Source organism: Oreochromis aureus, linkage group 2 (assembly GCF_013358895.1).
Source record: "Oreochromis aureus strain Israel breed Guangdong linkage group 2, ZZ_aureus, whole genome shotgun sequence".
Taxonomy (NCBI): Eukaryota; Metazoa; Chordata; class Actinopteri; order Cichliformes; family Cichlidae; genus Oreochromis; species Oreochromis aureus.
This window is the reverse complement of record NC_052943.1, coordinates 12,540,589-12,559,641: the sequence shown is the minus strand read 5'-3', so window position 1 is coordinate 12,559,641 and position 19,053 is coordinate 12,540,589. Positions and strand designations below refer to the sequence as shown.

The following is a 19,053-nucleotide window of genomic DNA, read 5'->3' as shown; positions in this document are numbered from 1 at the left end:
TAAAAATGACACGAACAAAAAACGTTGCATTTTAATACACATTCAGTATTCGTTAATATTTTCTCTATATTTTCTTTAATTAAATCCAATAACTGAAATTTTTTTGTTCAAAATGCTCAATTGAATATGTAAATCACAACTCAACCTTGAAGAACAATGATAACCTTTTCTACACTGCACAAGATATGTATCAATTTATCAGTCATAGTACACACATATCGTAAGATCTTCTAGAAAAAAAGAAAAAGGAAAAAACACAAGACCACAAATGCTGAACTACACGTTGAAATATCTAACAGATAGACAGCTGTGATTTAGATGAAAACTCAGCATCAAATACACAGCATCTGACAGTTGTAGTTTAAATCACTAGATACACCACGGCTAAGATAAGAAAAAAAAATGGACCATTTAAACTGCAATGAGGAGCAATGACAATGTGCAAGAATTTAAAAATTTCATGGACTCACCTTTTCTTTGTTAGGCAAAGTCTGAGTCCTTGTAAAAGTGTCTGCTCCGTTAATACTGATCAGTTCTGCATCTACAGGTGGAAACGGGGCGGGGAAGACCACTACGTCACTCTTCAGTGTGTCTGAGCTGAAACACACGTCATACTGCTGAGTAGCTTTAGAGTAAGACCAGCTACCGTCAGGGTGGGTGGTGATCATGGGGGCGCTGTACCTGCTGAAAGTGCCGTCAGTCCTGTGGCATCTGACTGCTATTAAAGTGATGAGGCTGAGCAGAAAGATGACGGACACCGACACAATGGCGATCAGCAGATACAGGTTCAAATCCGAGAATCTGTCCTCCTTTACAGGCACATGTCTGAACTGAGTCTGGATTTCAGCCGTGCCTTCAACCACCATCACATCAATAGACACAGTAGCTGACAGGGAGGGTTCTCCGTTATCAGAGACCAAGACCACCAAGGGGTGAGTTTTGAGGTCATTGTCACTCATTCTCCTCTTAGTCCTGATCTCCCCGGTGCTGGTTCCGATCCTGAACAGGTTGTTTCCTTTGGGCTCAGACAAGTGATAAGAAAGCAGTGCATTGTATCCAGAGTCTGCGTCTACAGCCCTGATCTTCGCAACAAAGTATCCTGCTTCAGCAGAATAGGGGATGCTCTCACTGATAGTGGAGCCAAACGCAGAGTAAGGAGCGAGAATCGTGGGACTGTTGTCATTTTCATCCAGGATTAAAACGTTGACAGTGACGTTGCTGCTGAGCGGAGGAACACCAGAGTCTGTGGCCTGAACCTTAACCTGGAACGTTTTTATCTCCTCATAGTTAAAAGACTGCAGGCTGATTATGTCTCCAGTCTCTGAGTTGATGTTTAATAATGTAGATAACGGCACTAAGTCACTGCTGCTTTGTAAAAAAGAGTAACTCACCTGACTATTTTGATCAATGTCTGCATCAGCTGCTGTCACTGTTTTAATAACTGCTCCTACTGGACTGTTTTCTTTCACGTAGATGTTGATCACACTTTCTGTAAACTGAGGTTTGTTGTCATTTACATCAGACACATGAATAGTTATAACACTCGTGCTGGAGAGAGGTGGGCTGCCCTCATCAGTAGCAGTGATGCTGATGTTGTACTGAGGTGCAGTTTCTCGGTCAAGAGGACCGTCCACAACTAATGAATATGAATTCTTATAATTTGACTCCAATTTAAAAGGAACATTGTTGGAAATTTTACATGTCACCATCCCATTTTTACCCTCATCTTTATCAAATATTGAAACAAGGGCAATGGCAGTGCCAACTGATGCGCCCTCTTTAACAGTGTTCAACAGTGATGTGACTGAAATTTCAGGTGCGTTGTCATTAACGTCTAAGACTTCAATCAGTAATTTAGCATGTGAACTCATAGGCGAGGAAGCTCCATCACTGGCTTGCACTCGAAGTTCAAAAGCATTATTTTCTTCAAAGTCAATATTCCTTTTATTCGTTACAGTCCCTGTTTGTTCATCTATAGAAAACACATCTATTTGTTTCCCACGACCTACTTTGCTGAATAAATAAATCACCTTTCCATTTTGTCCTTCATCTAAATCAGTCGCATTTAATGTAATTATTGATGTGCCTATTTTAACATTTTCATAGACTCTGGCTTTATACAACCTTTGGCTGAAAACTGGAGGATTGTCATTAATATCTAACACATTGATTATTATAGTCATACTTCCGGATTTAGCAGGTGTTCCCCCATCGATGGCAGTCAGTGTGAGCTTAATCACAGACTGTTTTTCTCTGTCTAAAACTCTCTGAAGCACCAACTCAGGAGTTACACCCTCTTCTTTATTTGTAGTCAATGAAAAATGTTCATTTTGACTCAGCTTGTAGGTATTTACGGAATTTTTTCCCACGTCTGCATCGTGTGCTTGATGCAGAGGAAATTTGATTCCTGCCGCTGTGTTCTCAGAAATGTCGATTTCTTGCGACGTGCTTTCAAATGAAGGGGAATTATCATTCACATCTAAAATAATAATTTCAATACGGTACAGTTTCAGTGGATTATTAATAACAGCTTCTACACTGAGTGAGCATTTGGGTTTATCACCGCAAAGCTCCTCTCGATCTATTCTCTCATTAACATAGAGGGCTCCAGTTTTTGGATTTACCTCGAAATATTTCCCCTTTGATCCAGCAACAATTTGAAACATGCGGGGCTCCAAATCCTGGACATTGATGCTCAGATCTTTTGCGACATTTCCGACAACAGTTCCCGGATTCACCTCCTCTGAGACGGAGTAAGAGAGCTGCCCAGAAACCGTTTCAGAGTAACAATCCAGCAGCACGAAGACGAGATATATCCACACACAGCTCGATCTGCCGGGTCCAGTCATAATTACATTCAACAAGAAAAGGTGTCAAATAGTCACGGCGTTTATCATGAAACAATTAAACATCCAAAAAACCAAAGGCGCCCCCCTTTATTCTGGCACATTTCCTATAAACATAATCAGTGTTCAGTCCCTTTCTCGTTCGCCCTCTAAATCTCTTTGTCTGAGTCGCCTGAGAAACATCATCATCCTCTGAATCTGGGAGGAGCCCCGAGACCCTAAAGAGAGAATTTAAATGTGATGGTCTACAATGTCCCCGTGTGGACAATCGGAAGGACTACACTCAACTTCCAATATGTCATTACACGTCAGTTCTACAGCAGTGTAGATGCCAGTCCTACTGCCTTTACGCTGAAACATTCACCGCGGAAACATTGTGACCGCATGTCATTCCACTCACTTTTCAAGATGGTCTTTTCACGCTAAAGTTAACTAAAGGAAACTGCTGAGCGATTTTCCTGTAACTAAAGAGCTTTGAAATTCGAAGACAATTTCCGACACAAATAAAATCGATAAACGTTTTTTGCCGTTTTTCAGGGTTCATCAAATCAGTCTTTTTTCACGTCTGTGGAGTCCTAGCACACACGAAGTCCACTCAGAACCAGGGATACTGAATATAAAAATTGTGATTTAATCTGAAAATACTGTACATTAATACAAAAAAGCAGATCTGCCTCATTATTTGCTAATTGAAAATTTCATTAATTAACATGTATTCCACACGTTTCTGGGAGTAACATGCATGATTTCTCGATGCTCTTTACGGTTCTCAGTTAGAACGTCACTCTGGCTACACAAAAATCAATTTAAAAATTCCATGTTAGACATTAAAACTAGAGTTTTATTCTACTGCGCTACGTTGAAGACTACCGTGTTCCAAGCCCCACAAGACAGATGGATGCACCAAATCCCCAAGTGCACTAAAATTTGCAAGGAAAAAATATGATCCAGCATGTACCACTAATTTAGATGGGAAAAGTATCACAAGAAACCAGAGCTAGTTACAGTTTCTTCCAAGGTACTACACTCGTAGTATTTCTGTATTTAAGTCAAATTGCAGATTTTTTCCCCCCTACTTAGGCAGGATATACCAAAAATTAGATAGCCTAGGAAAACTTTATCCATTGACCGTTAATTTACACCCATCACACAAGATGCGCAATTAGAAATACTTAATTCATCCATATTCTTACCTTTTCTTTGTTAGGCAAAGTCTGAGTCCTGGTAAAAGTGTCTTCTCCGTTAATACTGATCAGTTCTGCATCTACAGGTGGAAATGGGGCGGGGAAAACCACTACGTCACTCTTGAGCGTGTCTGAGCTGAAACACACGTCATACTGCTGAGTAGCTTTAGAGTAAGACCAGCTCCCGTCAGGGTGGGTGGTGATCATGGGGGCGCTGTACCTGCTGAAAGTACCGTCTGTCCTATGGCATTTGACTGCTATTAAAGTGATGAGGCTGAGCAGAAAGATGACGGACACCGACACAATGGCAATCAGCAGATACAGGTTCAAATCCGAGAAGCTGTCCTCCTTTACAGGCACATGTCTGTACTGAGTCTGGATTTCAGCCGTGCTTTCAACCACCACCACATCAATAGACACAGTAGCTGACAGGGAGGGTTCTCCGTTATCAGAGACCAAGACCACCAAGGGGTGAGTTTTGAGGTCATTGTCACTCATTCTCCTCTTAGTCCTGATCTCCCCGGTGCTGGTTCCGATCCTGAACAAGTTGTTTCCTTTGGGCTCAGACAGGTGATAAGAAAGCAGCGCATTGTATCCAGAGTCTGCGTCTACAGCCCTGATCTTTGCCACAAAGTATCCCGCTTCAGCAGAATAGGGGATGCTCTCACTGTTAACGGAGCCGTGCTCAGAATATGGCGCGAGAATCGTGGGACTGTTGTCATTTTCATCCAGGATTAAAACGTTGACAGTCACGTTGCTGCTGAGTGGAGGAACACCAGAGTCTGTGGCCTGAACTTTAAACTGGAACGTTTTTAACTCCTCATAGTTAAAAGACTGCAGGCTGATTATATCTCCAGTCTCTGAGTTGATGTTTAATAATGTAGACAGTGCGACAGAATTAATTTTGCTTTGCAAAAAACTGTAAGTCACTTCACCATTTTTGTTCATATCTGCATCAAAGGCGGTTACTGTTTTTAGAATTGTCCCCACCTGGCTGTTTTCTTTAACATAAATGTTAAGTATCGATGATGAGAACTGAGGCGCGTTATCATTAACATCAGAAACTTGAATAGGGATAATACTGGTGCTAGAGAGCGGGGGACTACCGCCATCGCTTGCTATTATGGTGACGTCGTAGCCAGAGATCGTCTCTCGGTCTAGGGGGGCAATCACTATCAATGAGTAATAATTTTTATAGTTTGTTTCCAATTTAAAGGGAGCATCTTCATCTACCGTACAATGCACTTCGCCGTTCTTACCGCCATCTTTGTCTATCACCGAAACAAGTGCAACAGCGGTGCCTGCTTTGGCATCCTCCTTCACAGTATTCAGTAATGACGTCACAAAAATCTCAGGCGCATTGTCGTTTAGGTCCAACACTTCAACCAGCACCTTACAATGAGCGGACATCGGAGGTTGGCCTTTATCACTGGCCTGTGCACGAATCTCAAACACGGGGTGTTCTTCAAAATCCACATTTCCTTCCACCGTCAGCGTGCCTGTGTTCGGATCGATTTTAAAAATCTGCAGCACGTGGTCCTGCTCCTTTGTGCTAAGTGTATATATGATTTCTTTATTTGTTCCTTCATCTGCATCTGTAGCATTTAAAGTCAGGACTGTAGTGCCTATCGGTACGTTTTCAAACACACGCACTTTATACAGCGACTTTGCAAACACTGGTGTGTTATCATTAATGTCTAAAACATTAATCATAATATCTGATGTTCCAGACTTCGGTGGACTTCCATCATCTAAGGCTGTTAACGTGAGCTTAATCAGAGGTTCCTTTTCTCTGTCTAAGACTTTCTGTAACATTAACTCAGTCGAAATACTCTCTCCTGATTTGCTTATTGCTAATGAAAAATGTTCATTCGAGCTCAGCCTGTATGTGTTGATGCCGTTCTTTCCAACATCTGCATCGTAGGCCTGCAGTAGGGGGAATTTTATCCCGGGTAATGTGCTTTCGGGAATGTCTATATTCTGTGATTTTGTAATGAAATGCGGAAAATTGTCATTGACATCAAGAATATTAATCTCTATACGGTACAGCATTAAAGGTTCGTTTATCACAGCCTCGACAGTTACGGCACATCTCACAGCTTTCCCGCAGAGCTTCTCTCTGTCTATTCTCTCATTCACGTAGAGGACTCCAGTCTTCGTATTTACCTCGAAATATTTTCTTTTAGATCCTCCAACAATCCTGAACATACGGGTCTCCAAATCTGGTATGTTTAAATGTAAATCCTTGGCGATATTTCCAACAACTGTTCCCGAGTTTACCTCCTCTGAGACTGAGTAAGAGAGCTGCCCAGACGCTTCATTACAACAATAATCCAGTATCAGAAGTATTAAGTATATCAACGAAAAGCAGTTGCGACACGATAAAGGCATAATTCCGTTCAGCACAACACGGCATACATTCGAATTTGAAATTCCTATAAAAAAAATTCAAACAAATGTAGTACATATACCACCAATTTTCAGACCAGACGGGTGGTTGTCGCAATGTATCCACACCTACTACTGTCTTTGTTACAACACCGTGTGGACTGTCTCTGGGAGGAGCGTTAAACACAAAACGGAAGCTGTCGTGTTACGGTCTATACCGTCTCCTTGTGGTGACTGTGATTGTCCACACCTACTGGCTCATGAAAAAGAACAAAATTGATATAATTTTTCTTTCTGTGATACAAAGATAGTTAAGAGTGCATTACAGCTTACAAAGAGACAACCCAGAGAAAGCCCAGATGCTCAATCAATGAGATGATCGCAAAACTAAACTAGTTGTCATTTCAGGACCACGGAGAGCACCGTTTGACTTTTCATCTTGATGGAAGAGACTACATGCTGTGTAGTTAAAGGAAAGTAGCTAAAGAAAAATGAATAGTAAAATATAAAATCAGACAAAATAATGGAGCAAAGGTATGATATTTCACACATTTCTGTTGCACAAATGAATTTAAAGGTACAGAATTTCTAACAACAGTGATTAAAAAAATAATGAAACAGTCAAGACCACTCTTATGTCAGTTGTTAAATATTTTCTGTTAAAAACAGTAACTGAAAAGCATCACGCTATGGAAACTGATGCAATCAGAACCAAGAGAAGGAATCTGTAGATTTTATGGACTCACCTTTTCTTTGTTAGGTAAAGTCTGAGTCCTGGTAAAAGTGTCTCCTCCATTAATACTGATCAGTTCTCCGTCTACAGGTGGAAACGAGGCGGGGAAGACTACTACGTCACTCTTGAGCGTGTCTGAGCTGAAACACACGTCATACTGCTGAGTAGCTTTAGAGTAAGACCAGCTCCCGTCAGGATGGGTGGTGATCATGGGGGCGCTGTACCTGCTGAAAGTGCCGTCTGTCCTGTGGCATCTGACTGCTATTAAAGTGATGAGGCTGAGCAGAAAGATGACGGACACCGACACAATGGCAATCAGCAGATACAGGTTCAAATCCGAGAAGCTGTCCTCCTTTACAGGCACATGTCTGAACTGAGTCTGGATTTCAGCTGTGCTTTCAACCACCACCACATCAATAGACACAGTAGCTGACAGGGAGGGTTCTCCGTTATCAGAGACCAAGACCACCAAGGGGTGAGTTTTGAGGTCATTGTCACTCATTCTCCTCCTAGTCCTGATCTCCCCGGTGCTGGTTCCAATCCTGAACAGGTTGTTTCCTTTGGGCTCAGACAGGTGATAAGAGAGCAGCGCATTGTATCCAGAGTCTGCGTCTACGGCCCTGATCTTTGCCACAAAGTATCCCGCTTCAGCAGAATAGGGGATGTTCTCACTGTTAACGGAGCCGTGCTCAGAATATGGCGCGAGAATCGTGGGACTGTTGTCATTTTCATCCAGGATTAAAACGTTAACAGTCACGTTGCTGCTGAGTGGAGGAACACCAGAGTCTGTGGCCTGAACTTTAAACTGGAACGTTTTTAACTCCTCATAGTTAAAAGACTGCAGGCTGATTATATCTCCAGTCTTAGAGTTTACATTTACCATTGTCGAGATTGGCAAGGAGTTACTTTTACTCTCAACAATGGAATAGCTTACCTGTCCATTTTGATCAATATCTACATCCAGTGCAGATACTCGTTGCAGAGTAGCTCCCAGTGGACTGTTTTCTTTTAAATACACATTGAACACAGTGTCTGAAAACTTAGGGGGGTTGTCATTAACATCTGAAATATAAACATTAAAATCCTTCGTACTTGTGAGAGCTGGGATTCCATCGTCTGTAGCTGTGATAGTGATATTATATTGGGAATGACTCTCTCTGTCTAGCTGACCATCTACTACCAATGAGTAGTAATTTTTATAATTCGTTTGCAACTTAAAGGGGCTTTCACTTTTAATATCACAGTGGACTATTCCGTTTTTACCCCCATCTCTGTCCACGACTGACACAAGTGCAATAGCAGTACCTATTTTTGCATCCTCTTTTACAGTGTTACCGAGGGTGGTTACAGATATTTCAGGGCTATTGTCATTTAAATCCACTACTTCTATTAATACTTTGCACTGTGCTGTCATTTGAGGAGAGCCTCTATCAGAAGCTTGCACGCGGATTTCAAAAGCCGGGTGCTCTTCAAAGTCAATCTTCCCCTTAACTGTCAATAATCCCGTGTGCTCATCAATTTGAAATATATTGAGAACATGGTCTTGGTCCTTGCTGCTTAGTGAATATGAAATTTCCCCGTTTGGCCCTTCATCACTGTCCGTCGCCGTCACAGTTATCACTGATGTGCCTGGCGGCGTGTTTTCAGTGACACTTGTTTTATACAGTGGTTTGGTAAATATTGGGACGTTATCATTATTGTCTAAGACAGTGATTATTAACTGTGAGGTTCCGGATTTCGGTGGTGTTCCGCCGTCTACAGCAGTCAGCGTGAGTCTTATTACTGTTTGTTTTTCTCGGTCTAAAGGTTTCTGGAGGACTAGTTCAGCAGATACGCTCTCTCCTTTATTCACTGCTAATGAAAAGTGTTCATTTGCACTTAATTTGTACATACTGATGCCATTTTTCCCCACATCGGCATCAAAGGCTGACAATACAAGAAATTTAGTCCCGGGTAATGTGCTTTCTGCTATTTCAATACTTTGCGAGTCAGTACTGAAAGCTGGATAGTTATCATTAACATCTAGAATATTTATTTCTAAGCGATATAGCTTGAGTGGGGCATTTATCACAGCCTCCACGCTCTGTGTGCATTTCGTGGCCTTTCCACAGAGCTCCTCTCTGTCTATCCTATCACTGACAAAGAGAACGCCCGTCTTTAGATTTACCTCGAAATATTTTCTCTTTGATCCGCTAACGATCTGAAACATGCGAGACTCCAGCTCATGGACATCTAGGTTTAGATCCTTGGCTATGTTTCCTACAGAAGTCCCTCGATTCACCTCTTCTGATATCGTGTACGAGAGCTGCCCCGACACCGTTTCCGAATAAAAATCCAGCAGGACGAAAAACAAGTATATCACCACAGGACTTGTGTTAATTGAAGCCATAATCCAAAAGGACATCAAACCAACTTTAAATGGGTCCCGTTTATGTCAAATATTGACAGGAAATTTTATCAATTTTCTTCAGTGTCGTCCTCAGCGCAGATCATGCTCGAGCCTTTTCTCCGTGCTTCTGTGTCTCTTTGTGTCAAAGCCCAACAAGACATCATTACGTTAATAATCTGGGAGGGGCGTCGGGACTTATGTCTCTGATTTATGGTCTACACCGCCCTCTTATGGCTCTCTACACCAATTACAACAGAAACCAAGGGAAAATAACATAAATATCATCAGTCCAGTTTTACAGAACCAGAAAACATCAGGTTGACTTATTAGAAAAAAAAAAAAACACTGCTTATATTGTTAGTGTGTAACACTGTCTTATTTATTTGTTTTAATTTTAGAACATATTTGCTTTTTTTTCGCTTGTTTCAGCCTTTAAATGAAATATACCACCCAAGGCGTGAAACCCGTTGCGGTGTGTCGAAAACGGCGTATTCACAAAATATCGCTATCTTTTAGGTATATGCAAAGGGTATATTGAAAGAAATTGTAAGGACACAAGCAAAATCTGAATTATTACAACATCGAGTGAAATGACTGTTAAAGAGCAACAAGACAACGATGAACGAAAAAAAAAAACGCAAACAAGAAGGAAACGAACCCCAAAACTGCGCAAATATATATGAAACAATCGGAAAGGAAAATCAAATAAATATTGTCACATGCAGAGATTATATTAATTTTAAACAAAACCACCAAAAGCTCCTTATCTGCATGCTGGCTTCTCTTCTGTGGCATTTAAACAGCGAGTATTTAAATGGAAAAGACTGGCTTAAAGCTGCGGACAGTTGTAAAGGGTAATCTTTGAAAGCAGGAGAAATTAACCACGTGTAGACAAGTTCAGTGTAAGATGACGCGCTTCTTTTGTGTAAAATTGTAAGCTGTTATAAACACTGTGTTCTTACCTTTTCTTTGTTAGGTAAAGTCTGAGTCCTGGTAAAAGTGTCTCCTCCGTTAATACTGATCAGTTCTGCGTCTACAGGTGGAAACGGGGCGGGGAAAACCACTACGTCACTCTTGAGCGTGTCTGAGCTGAAACACACGTCATACTGCTGAGTAGCTTTAGAGTAAGACCAGCTCCCGTCAGGATGGGTGGTGATCATGGGGGCGCTGTACCTGCTGAAAGTGCCGTCAGTCCTGTGGCATCTGACTGCTATTAAACTGATGAGGCTGAGCAGAAAGATGACGGACACCGACACAATGGCGATCAGTAGATACAGGTTCAAATCCGAGAAGCTGTCCTCCTTCACAGGCACATGTCTGAGCTGAGTCTGGATTTCAGCCGTGCTTTCAACCACCACCAAATCAATAGATACAGTAGCTGACAGGGAGGGTTCACCGTTATCAGAGACCAAGACCACCAAGGGGTGAGTTTTGAGGTCATTGTCACTCATTCTCCTCTTAGTCCTGATCTCCCCGGTGCTGGTTCCAATCCTGAACAGGTTGTTTCCTTTGGGCTCAGACAGGTGATAAGAGAGCAGCGCATTGTATCCAGAGTCTGCGTCTACAGCCCTGATCTTTGCCACAAAGTATCCCGCTTCAGCAGAATAGGGGATGCTCTCACTGTTAACGGAGCCGTGCTCAGAATATGGCGCGAGAATCGTGGGACTGTTGTCATTTTCATCCAGGATTAAAACGTTGACAGTGACGTTGCTGCTGAGCGGAGGAACACCAGAGTCTGTGGCCTGAACTTTAAACTGGAACGTTTTTAACTCCTCATAGTTAAAAGACTGCAGGCTGATTATGTCTCCTGTCTCTGAGTTGATGTTTAATAATGTAGATAACGGCACTGAGTCACTGCTGCTTTGTAAAAAAGAGTAACTCACCTGACTATTTCGATCAATGTCTGCATCAGTTGCTGTCACTGTTTTAATAACTGCTCCTACTGGACTGTTTTCTTTCACGTAGATGTTGATCACACTTTCTGAAAACTGAGGTTTGTTGTCATTTACATCAGACACATGAACAGTTATAACACTAGTGCTGGAGAGAGGTGGGCTGCCCTCATCAGTAGCAGTGATGCTGATGTTGTACTGAGGTGCAGTCTCTCGGTCAAGATCACCGTCCACAACTAATGAATATGAATTCTTATAATTTGACTCTAATGTAAAAGGAACATTATTAGAAATTTTACATGTCACCATCCCATTTTTACCCTCATCTTTATCAAATATTGAAACAAGGGCAATGGCAGTGCCAACTGATGAGTCCTCTTTAACAGTGTTCAACAGTGATGTGACTGAAATTTCAGGTGCGTTGTCATTAACGTCTAAGACTTCAATCAGTAATTTAACATGTGAACTCATAGGCGAGGAAGCTCCATCACTGGCTTGTACTCGAAGTTCAAAAGCATTATTTTCTTCAAAGTCAATATTCCTTTTATTTGTTACAGTCCCTGTTTGTTCATCTATAGAAAACACATCTGTTTGTTTCCCTTCGTCTATTTCCATAAAAGAATATGATATTTGCCCATTTTTTCCATCATCTAAATCAGTCGCATTCAGGGTGATTATTGATGTCCCAATATTCACATTCTCGTGTATGGTGACTTTATACAGCATTTGACTAAAGACAGGAGGATTATCATTAATGTCTAAGACATTTACTATAATGGTCATACTTCCAGATTTAGGAGGTGTTCCTCCATCAATTGCAAGTAGTATGAGTTTGATCACAGATTGTTTTTCTCTGTCTAAAACTTTCTGAAGCACCAATTCGACTGTTATGCTACCCCCTTTAAGTATATTTAGAGAGAAATGTTCATTTTGACTCAGTTTGTAGGCATTTATAGAGTTTTTTCCAACGTCTCCATCGTGAGCTCGTTTCAGCAGAAATTTTGTTCCTACCGCTGTGCTCTCGGTAATATTAATTGTCTGGGATGTGCTGAGAAATGAGGGTGAATTGTCATTCACATCCAAAACATTTATTTCTATACGGTACAGTTTCAGTGGATTATTAATAACAGCTTCTGCAATTAGTGAACATTTGGCGTCATTACCACAAAGCTCCTCTCGATCTATTCTCTCGTTAACATAGAGGGCTCCAGTTTTTAGATTTACCTCGAAATATTTCCTCTTTGATCCAGCAACGATCTGAAACATGCGGGGCTCCAAATCCTGGACATTGATGCTCAGATCTTTCGCGACATTTCCGACAACAGTCCCCAGATTGACCTCCTCTGAGACGGAGTAAGAGAGCTGCCCAGAAACCGTTTCCCAATAACAATCCAGCAGCACGAATAACAGATTAATCCACACAAAGCTTCTGCTATGCGGTAAATGCATATTTACACAGCAGGCGAAGGCACAATAACTCCAGATAATATGTCACAGCAACCAAGAAATGGAAATGAATGTTTAATTATTCCAAAGCAATCTTCTCTATGTTCTCAAATAAAGACCACCAGTCGTTGTCGTCCGAGCTCTCTTTGTAACAAAGCACACAAATGCATCATTTGCTGAATGTAGGATGGGAGGGGCCCTAAGTCATCGACCAGAACGTCTAAATGTGACGGTCTGTACCGTCCCCACGTGGTCACTTCCTCTAACTGCATTACACGTCACCAAAACCGGCGGACAATGGTGCACTGTATATTCCTAGTGTTTAAAAAGGGTGGTGTAAATCACTAGATTAGAGGTTAGAAATAATAGTTCATCAGTTAAACGAATGATTACAGTTAACATTTTATTACGGAAAGATGTTAAGGTATGTGATATTTTAAAGGCTAAATTTAAAAAAATAATTTGGCAAATACACTTGTTTGTTTAAAGTGAAGAGAGAAGCGAGCACAAATGTTAAATATATAGGGGTATGTTTAAACACGTTATCTATGTTGTGATACGTTGTTTAACGTCTATTAAATATGCCAAAACACATCCATAACCGTGCACGTGAACCCGACAAGCACACATACGTTGAGCACCACGGAGAGCGGCGAAAGCATGATAATGCGAATCTACCATGAAAAATTCACGTGACAACAGAAAAGAGAACAACAACACAGCGTTGGAGAAGATCCTGTCGTGCTGTAAACTCAGCAACAGTGATTTCTTCCCATTTGTATTATTTTAGTCACAGCTAAGAAGTGTGTAAATGTATTGCTAAAGATGATGAAAACTACGAGATGAAGCTAAATTACATTAGGCTTTTAAGATTTCCAAACAAAGAACTGCAGCAGTGAATACGAAATTTAATACTTCCTTACCTTTTCTTTGTTTGGCAAAGTCTGAGTTCTGGTAAAAGTGTCTCCTCCGTTAATACTGATCAGTTCTGCATCTACAGGTGGAAACGGGGCGGGGAAAACTACTACGTCACTCTTGAGCGTGTCTGAGCTGAAACACACGTCATACTGCTGAGTAGCTTTAGAGTAAGCCCAGCTCCCGTCAGGGTGCGTGGTGATCATGGGGGCGCTGTACCTGCTGAAAGTGCCGTCAGTCCTGTGGCATCTGACTGCTATTAAAATGATGAGGCTGAGCAGAAAGATGACGGACACCGACACAATGGCGATCAGCAGATACAGGTTCAAATCCGAGAAGCTGTCCTCCTTTACAGGCACATGTCTGAACTGAGTCTGGATTTCAGCCGTGCTTTCAACCACCACCACATCAATAGACACAGTAGCTGACAGGGAGGGTTCTCCATTATCAGAGACCAAGACCACCAGTGGGTGAGTTTTGAGGTCATTGTCACTCATTCTCCTCTTAGTCCTGATCTCCCCGGTGCTGGTTCCGATCCTGAACAGGTTGTTTCCTTTGGGCTCAGACAGGTGATAAGAAAGCAGCGCATTGTATCCAGAGTCTGCGTCTGCAGCCCTGATCTTTGCCACAAAGTATCCCGCTTCAGCAGAATAGGGGATGCTCTCACTGTTAACGGAGCCGTGCTCAGAATATGGCGCGAGAATCGTGGGACTGTTGTCATTTTCATCCAGGATTAAAACGTTGACAGTCACGTTGCTGCTGAGTGGAGGAACACCAGAGTCTGTGGCCTGAACTTTAAACTGGAATGTTTTTAACTCCTCATAGTTAAAAGACTGCAGGCTAATTATGTCTCCAGTCTCTGAGTTGATGTTTAATAATGTAGATAACGGCACTGAGTCACTGCTGCTTTGTAAAAAAGAGTAACTCACCTGACTATTTTGATCAATGTCTGCATCAGCTGCTGTCACTGTTTTAATAACTGCTCCTACTGGACTGTTTTCTTTCACGTAGATGTTGATCACACTTTCTGAAAACTGAGGTTTGTTGTCATTTACATCAGACACATGAACAGTTATAACACTCGTGCTGGAGAGAGGTGGGCTGCCCTCATCAGTAGCAGTGATGCTGATGTTGTACTGAGGTGCAGTCTCTCGGTCAAGAGGACCGTCCACAACTAATGAATATGAATTCTTGTAATTTGACTCCAATTTAAAAGGAACGGTATTGGAAATTTTACATGTCACCATCCCATTTTTACCTCCATCTTTATCAAATATTGAAACAAGAGCAATGGCTGTTTCAACTGATGCGTCCTCTTTAACAGTGTTCAACAACGATGTGAGTGAAATTTCAGGTGCGTTGTCATTGACATCTAAAACCTCAATCAGTAATTTGGCATGTGACGTGAGAGGGGAAGAGGCTCCATCACTGGCTTGTACTCGAAGTTCAAAAGCATTACTTTCTTCATAGTCAATATTCCTTTTATTCGTTACAGTTCCTGTTTTCCCATCTATAACAAATGAATTAGTTTGTTTCCCCTGACCGACTTCACTAAATGAATATATCACTTTTCCATTTTGTCCTTCATCTAAATCAGTCGCATTTAATGTAATTATTGATGTGCCTATTTTAACATTTTCATAGACTCTGGCTTTATACAACCTTTGGCTGAAAACCGGAGGATTATCATTACTGTCCAATACATTAACTATTATTGTCATGCTTCCGGATTTAGCAGGTGTTCCCCCATCGATGGCAGTCAGTGTGAGCGTAATCACAGACTGTTTTTCCCTGTCTAAAACTTTCTGAAGCACCATCTCAGGAGTTACACCCTGAACTTTGTGTGCATCAAGAGAGAAATGTTCATTTTGACTCAGCTTGTAGGTGTTTACAGTGTTTTTACCCACGTCTGCATCGTGAGCTTGATGCAGAGGAAATTTTGCTCCCGCCGCTGTGCTCTCAGTAATGTTCATTGATTGCAACGTACTCTCAAATGAAGGAGAATTATCATTTACATCTAAAATCGTAATTTCCATACGGTACAGTTTCAGCGGATTATTAATAACAGCTTCTATACTGAGTGAGCATTTGGCGTCATTACCACAAAGCTCCTCTCGATCTATTCTCCCGTTAACATAGAGGGCTCCAGTTTTTAGATTTACCTCGAAATATTTCCTCTTTGATCCAGCAACGATTTGAAACATGCGGGGCTCCAAATCCTGGACATTGATGCTCAGATCTTTCGCGACATTTCCGACAACAGTCCCCAGATTCACCTCCTCTGAGACGGAGTAAGAGAGCTGCCCAGAAACCGTTTCCCAGTAACAATCCAGCAGCACGAAGACGAGATATATCCATATACAGCTCGATTTACCCAGTATATTCATTCTTACATTCAGCGGGAAGCAGAATTAATTCAAACCCGCATATTACATTAAGAAAGTCAAACAATTAAATAGAGTAAGACATGAGAGTGATGCTTTTTGGCTCATCTCCCATGAACCAGAAAATGGTTGTCGCGCCGTTCTCTTTCGCCCTCTGATTCTCTTTGTCTGAATTCCAGAGAAATATACTCTGGGAGGAGTCCGAGACACCAGAGATGAAATTCAAATCTGATGGTCTACAATGTCCCCGTGTGGACATTTTCAAGAAGTACATTCAATATCAGGAAATTAAGTTTCCTTTATTATCTAGCTAAACAGTTGTGTGTTTTGCGGAACAATAACCATGACGTGCTGCCATTCTGGCATTATTCTGAATACTGTTCTCATTCAGTTTTTTTAAATTCATACATTCATAAAAATTTATGAATGAACTCTCATAGACACATAGTGTAATAAATGATACCTTCTACATGAGTGAGACAATTAAAATATTCACAATACAAAACTCAGAAATGAACAGAATCAAGCTAAGTAAAAAGAGTTTTTTTTCAGAATTGTTTTGAATAAACATGGGTCCAACCTGTTAAGGTTAACAAAGGATATGAATACTCGAACACATGTTTAGCGAGACATTATTTAAACTAGTATAGTCGCTTAGAAATAAATATTCTAGATGTTAACGGTGTCCGGGCAACTAGTACAGTAAAGTACAGTATAACTGCCCAGCATGTTGACATCGTGCATAATCGTCCGTTCAGTACTATGAAGAACAACATGTAGGGCATGATTCAAAATCTGCACATCTTTTGCTAGAAGTAAATACCACTAACTATTAGTATGTATAAAAGAAGCCTAACAAAATATATCCAAGTGATTTATTTTATTAGTTAACTTGAACTGGATTTATCCCCATTTTTTTCCGTGGCAATGAAGTTCTTTTAATTTAATTCGGGTGAAACCCTATTGATTCATACTCGGGTCTCGATCGTAGTTTTGCACACTAAATAACATTGCAGAATTTTTAAGACCAATGTGCGCTTACCTTTTCTTTGTTAGGTAAAGTCTGAGTCCTGGTAAAAGTGTCTCCTCCGTTAATACTGATCAGTTCTCCATCTACAGGTGGAAACGGGGCGGGGAAAACCACTACGTCACTCTTGAGCGTGTCTGAGCTGAAACACACGTCATACTGCTGAGTAGCTTTAGAGTAAGACCAGCTCCCGTCAGGGTGGGTGGTGATCATGGGGGCGCTGTACCTGCTGAAAGTGCCGTCTGTCCTGTGGCATCTAACTGCAATTAAACTGATGAGGCTGAGCAGAAAGATGACGGACACCGACACAATGGCGATCAGCAGATACAGGTTCAAATCCGAGAAGCTGTCCTCCTTTACAGGCACATGTCTGAACTGAGTCTGGATTTCAGCCGTGCTTTCAACCACCACCACATCAATAGACACAGTAGCTGACAGGGAGGGTTCTCCGTTATCAGAGACCAAGACCACCAAGGGGTGAGTTTTGAGGTCATTGTCACTCATTCTCCTCTTAGTCCTGATCTCCCCGGTGCTGGTTCCAATCCTGAACAGGTTGTTTCCTTTGGGCTCAGACAGGTGAAAAGAAAGCAGCGCATTGTATCCAGAGTCTGCGTCTACAGCCCTGATCTTTGCCACAAAGTATCCCGCTTCAGCAGAATAGGGGATGCTCTCACTGTTAACGGAGCCGTGCTGTGAATATGGCGCGAGAATCGTGGGACTGTTGTCATTTTCATCCAGGATTAAAACGTTGACAGTGACGTTGCTGCTGAGCGGAGGAACACCAGAGTCTGTGGCCTGAACTTTAAACTGGAATGTTTTTAACTCCTCATAGTTAAAAGACTGCAGGCTGATTATATCTCCTGTTTCTGAGTTGATGTTAATCATTGTAGGAAACGGTAGTGAGTCACTGCTACTTTTTAAGAAAGAATAGCTCACTTGACCATTTTTATTGACATCAGCATCAGTTGCAGTCAGAGTTTTAATGACTGTTCCTACTGGACTGTTCTCTTTAACATAAATATTAAGTATCGGATCAGAGAAGCGAGGCGAGTTGTCATTGACATCAGAGACATGAACGCTAATTATGCTGGTGCTGGAGAGAGAGAGGCTCCTTCATCAGTTGCTATTATAGTAACATTGTACTCGTCTGTAGTTTCTCTGTCAAGCGGACCATTAACTACTAAAGAGTAATAATTTCTGTAGTTTGTGTCCAATTTAAATGGAGTCTTACTTGCAATCACAGCTTTCACTGCCCCGTTATTCCCACTATCTTTATCCAAAACCGAGACAAGTGCAATGGCTGCACCTACTTCCGCGTCTTCTTTCACTGTATTTAGTAGTGACGTCACCATGATCTCAGGAGCATTGTCATTTAAATCCAGTACTTCTACCAACACCTTACAATGAGCAGACATCGGAGGCTGGCCCTTGTCACTTGCCTCCGCATGGATCTCAAATGCACGATTTTCTTCATAATCGACTTTACCTTTAACTGAAATCGCTCCCGTTTTTGAATCAATTTCAAATAAATCTAAAATATGATCTTGGCCTTTTTTTCTCAAAGAGTATTCAGTTTCACTGTTTGAACCCTCATCTGTGTCTGTTGCATTCAGCGTAAGCACTGTAGACCCACTGGGCAAGTTTTCAGGAATTTTAATTTTGTACAAAGACCTACTGAACACGGGATGGTTGTCATTAGTATCCATCACGGAAATGATAATAAGCGATGTCCCTGACTTGGGTGGGTTTCCTCCGTCTACTGCAGTCAGCGTGAGTTTTATAACAGAATCCTGCTCTCTGTCTAACGATTTCTGCAGTACTAACTCAGCAGACACGCTGTCTTCTCCTT

The 19,053-nt window shown here is 41.5% G+C and overlaps 3 protein-coding genes across 6 annotated transcripts in view; all 3 read right to left on the bottom strand.

Moving 5' to 3' along the window:
- Positions 1-19,053, bottom strand: part of LOC116336023 (protocadherin alpha-C2-like) — a 188,698-nt gene that overhangs the window by 77,546 nt on the left and 92,099 nt on the right. Inside the window, exon 1 of one of the 4 annotated variants that reach the window (XM_039618104.1) lies at positions 7,165-9,650. The exons of 2 other annotated variants lie outside the window; for them this stretch is intronic. In XM_039618104.1, coding sequence (XP_039474038.1) covers positions 7,165-9,555 — 2,391 coding nt within the window. In that variant the 5' untranslated portion in view covers positions 9,556-9,650. Of the gene's footprint in view, positions 1-470; positions 2,974-7,164; positions 9,651-19,053 lie in introns of those variants that run through there. One more of the 4 variants, XM_039618137.1, reaches the window with a different exon arrangement.
- LOC116336067 (protocadherin alpha-3-like) lies at positions 4,007-6,421 on the bottom strand. Its single transcript, XM_039622466.1, has one exon. The coding sequence runs from the start codon at positions 6,419-6,421 to the stop codon at positions 4,019-4,021; it is 2,403 nt and encodes an 800-aa protein (XP_039478400.1). The 3' UTR covers positions 4,007-4,018.
- LOC116336065 (protocadherin alpha-10-like) lies at positions 10,370-12,992 on the bottom strand. The gene is made up of 2 exons (XM_031759853.2): positions 10,503-12,992; positions 10,370-10,399 (listed from the first exon to the last, which is right to left on the bottom strand). Exons 1-2 carry the CDS (start codon positions 12,879-12,881, stop codon positions 10,370-10,372), a joined length of 2,409 nt encoding a protein of 802 aa, XP_031615713.2. The 5' UTR covers positions 12,882-12,992.

What these genes read in the sequence shown, in the direction of transcription:
- LOC116336067 (XM_039622466.1), bottom strand. Translation starts at nt 6,421, where the DNA reads ATGCCTTTATCGTGTCGCAACTGCTTTTCGTTGATATACTTAATACTT.
- LOC116336065 (XM_031759853.2), bottom strand. Translation starts at nt 12,881, where the DNA reads ATGCATTTACCGCATAGCAGAAGCTTTGTGTGGATTAATCTGTTATTC. An exon ending in CTTTACCTAACAAAGAAAAG is followed by an intron (nt 10,400 to 10,502) that starts GTAAGAACACAG and finishes CTGCTTTCAAAG; the next exon opens with ATTACCCTTTACAACTGTCC.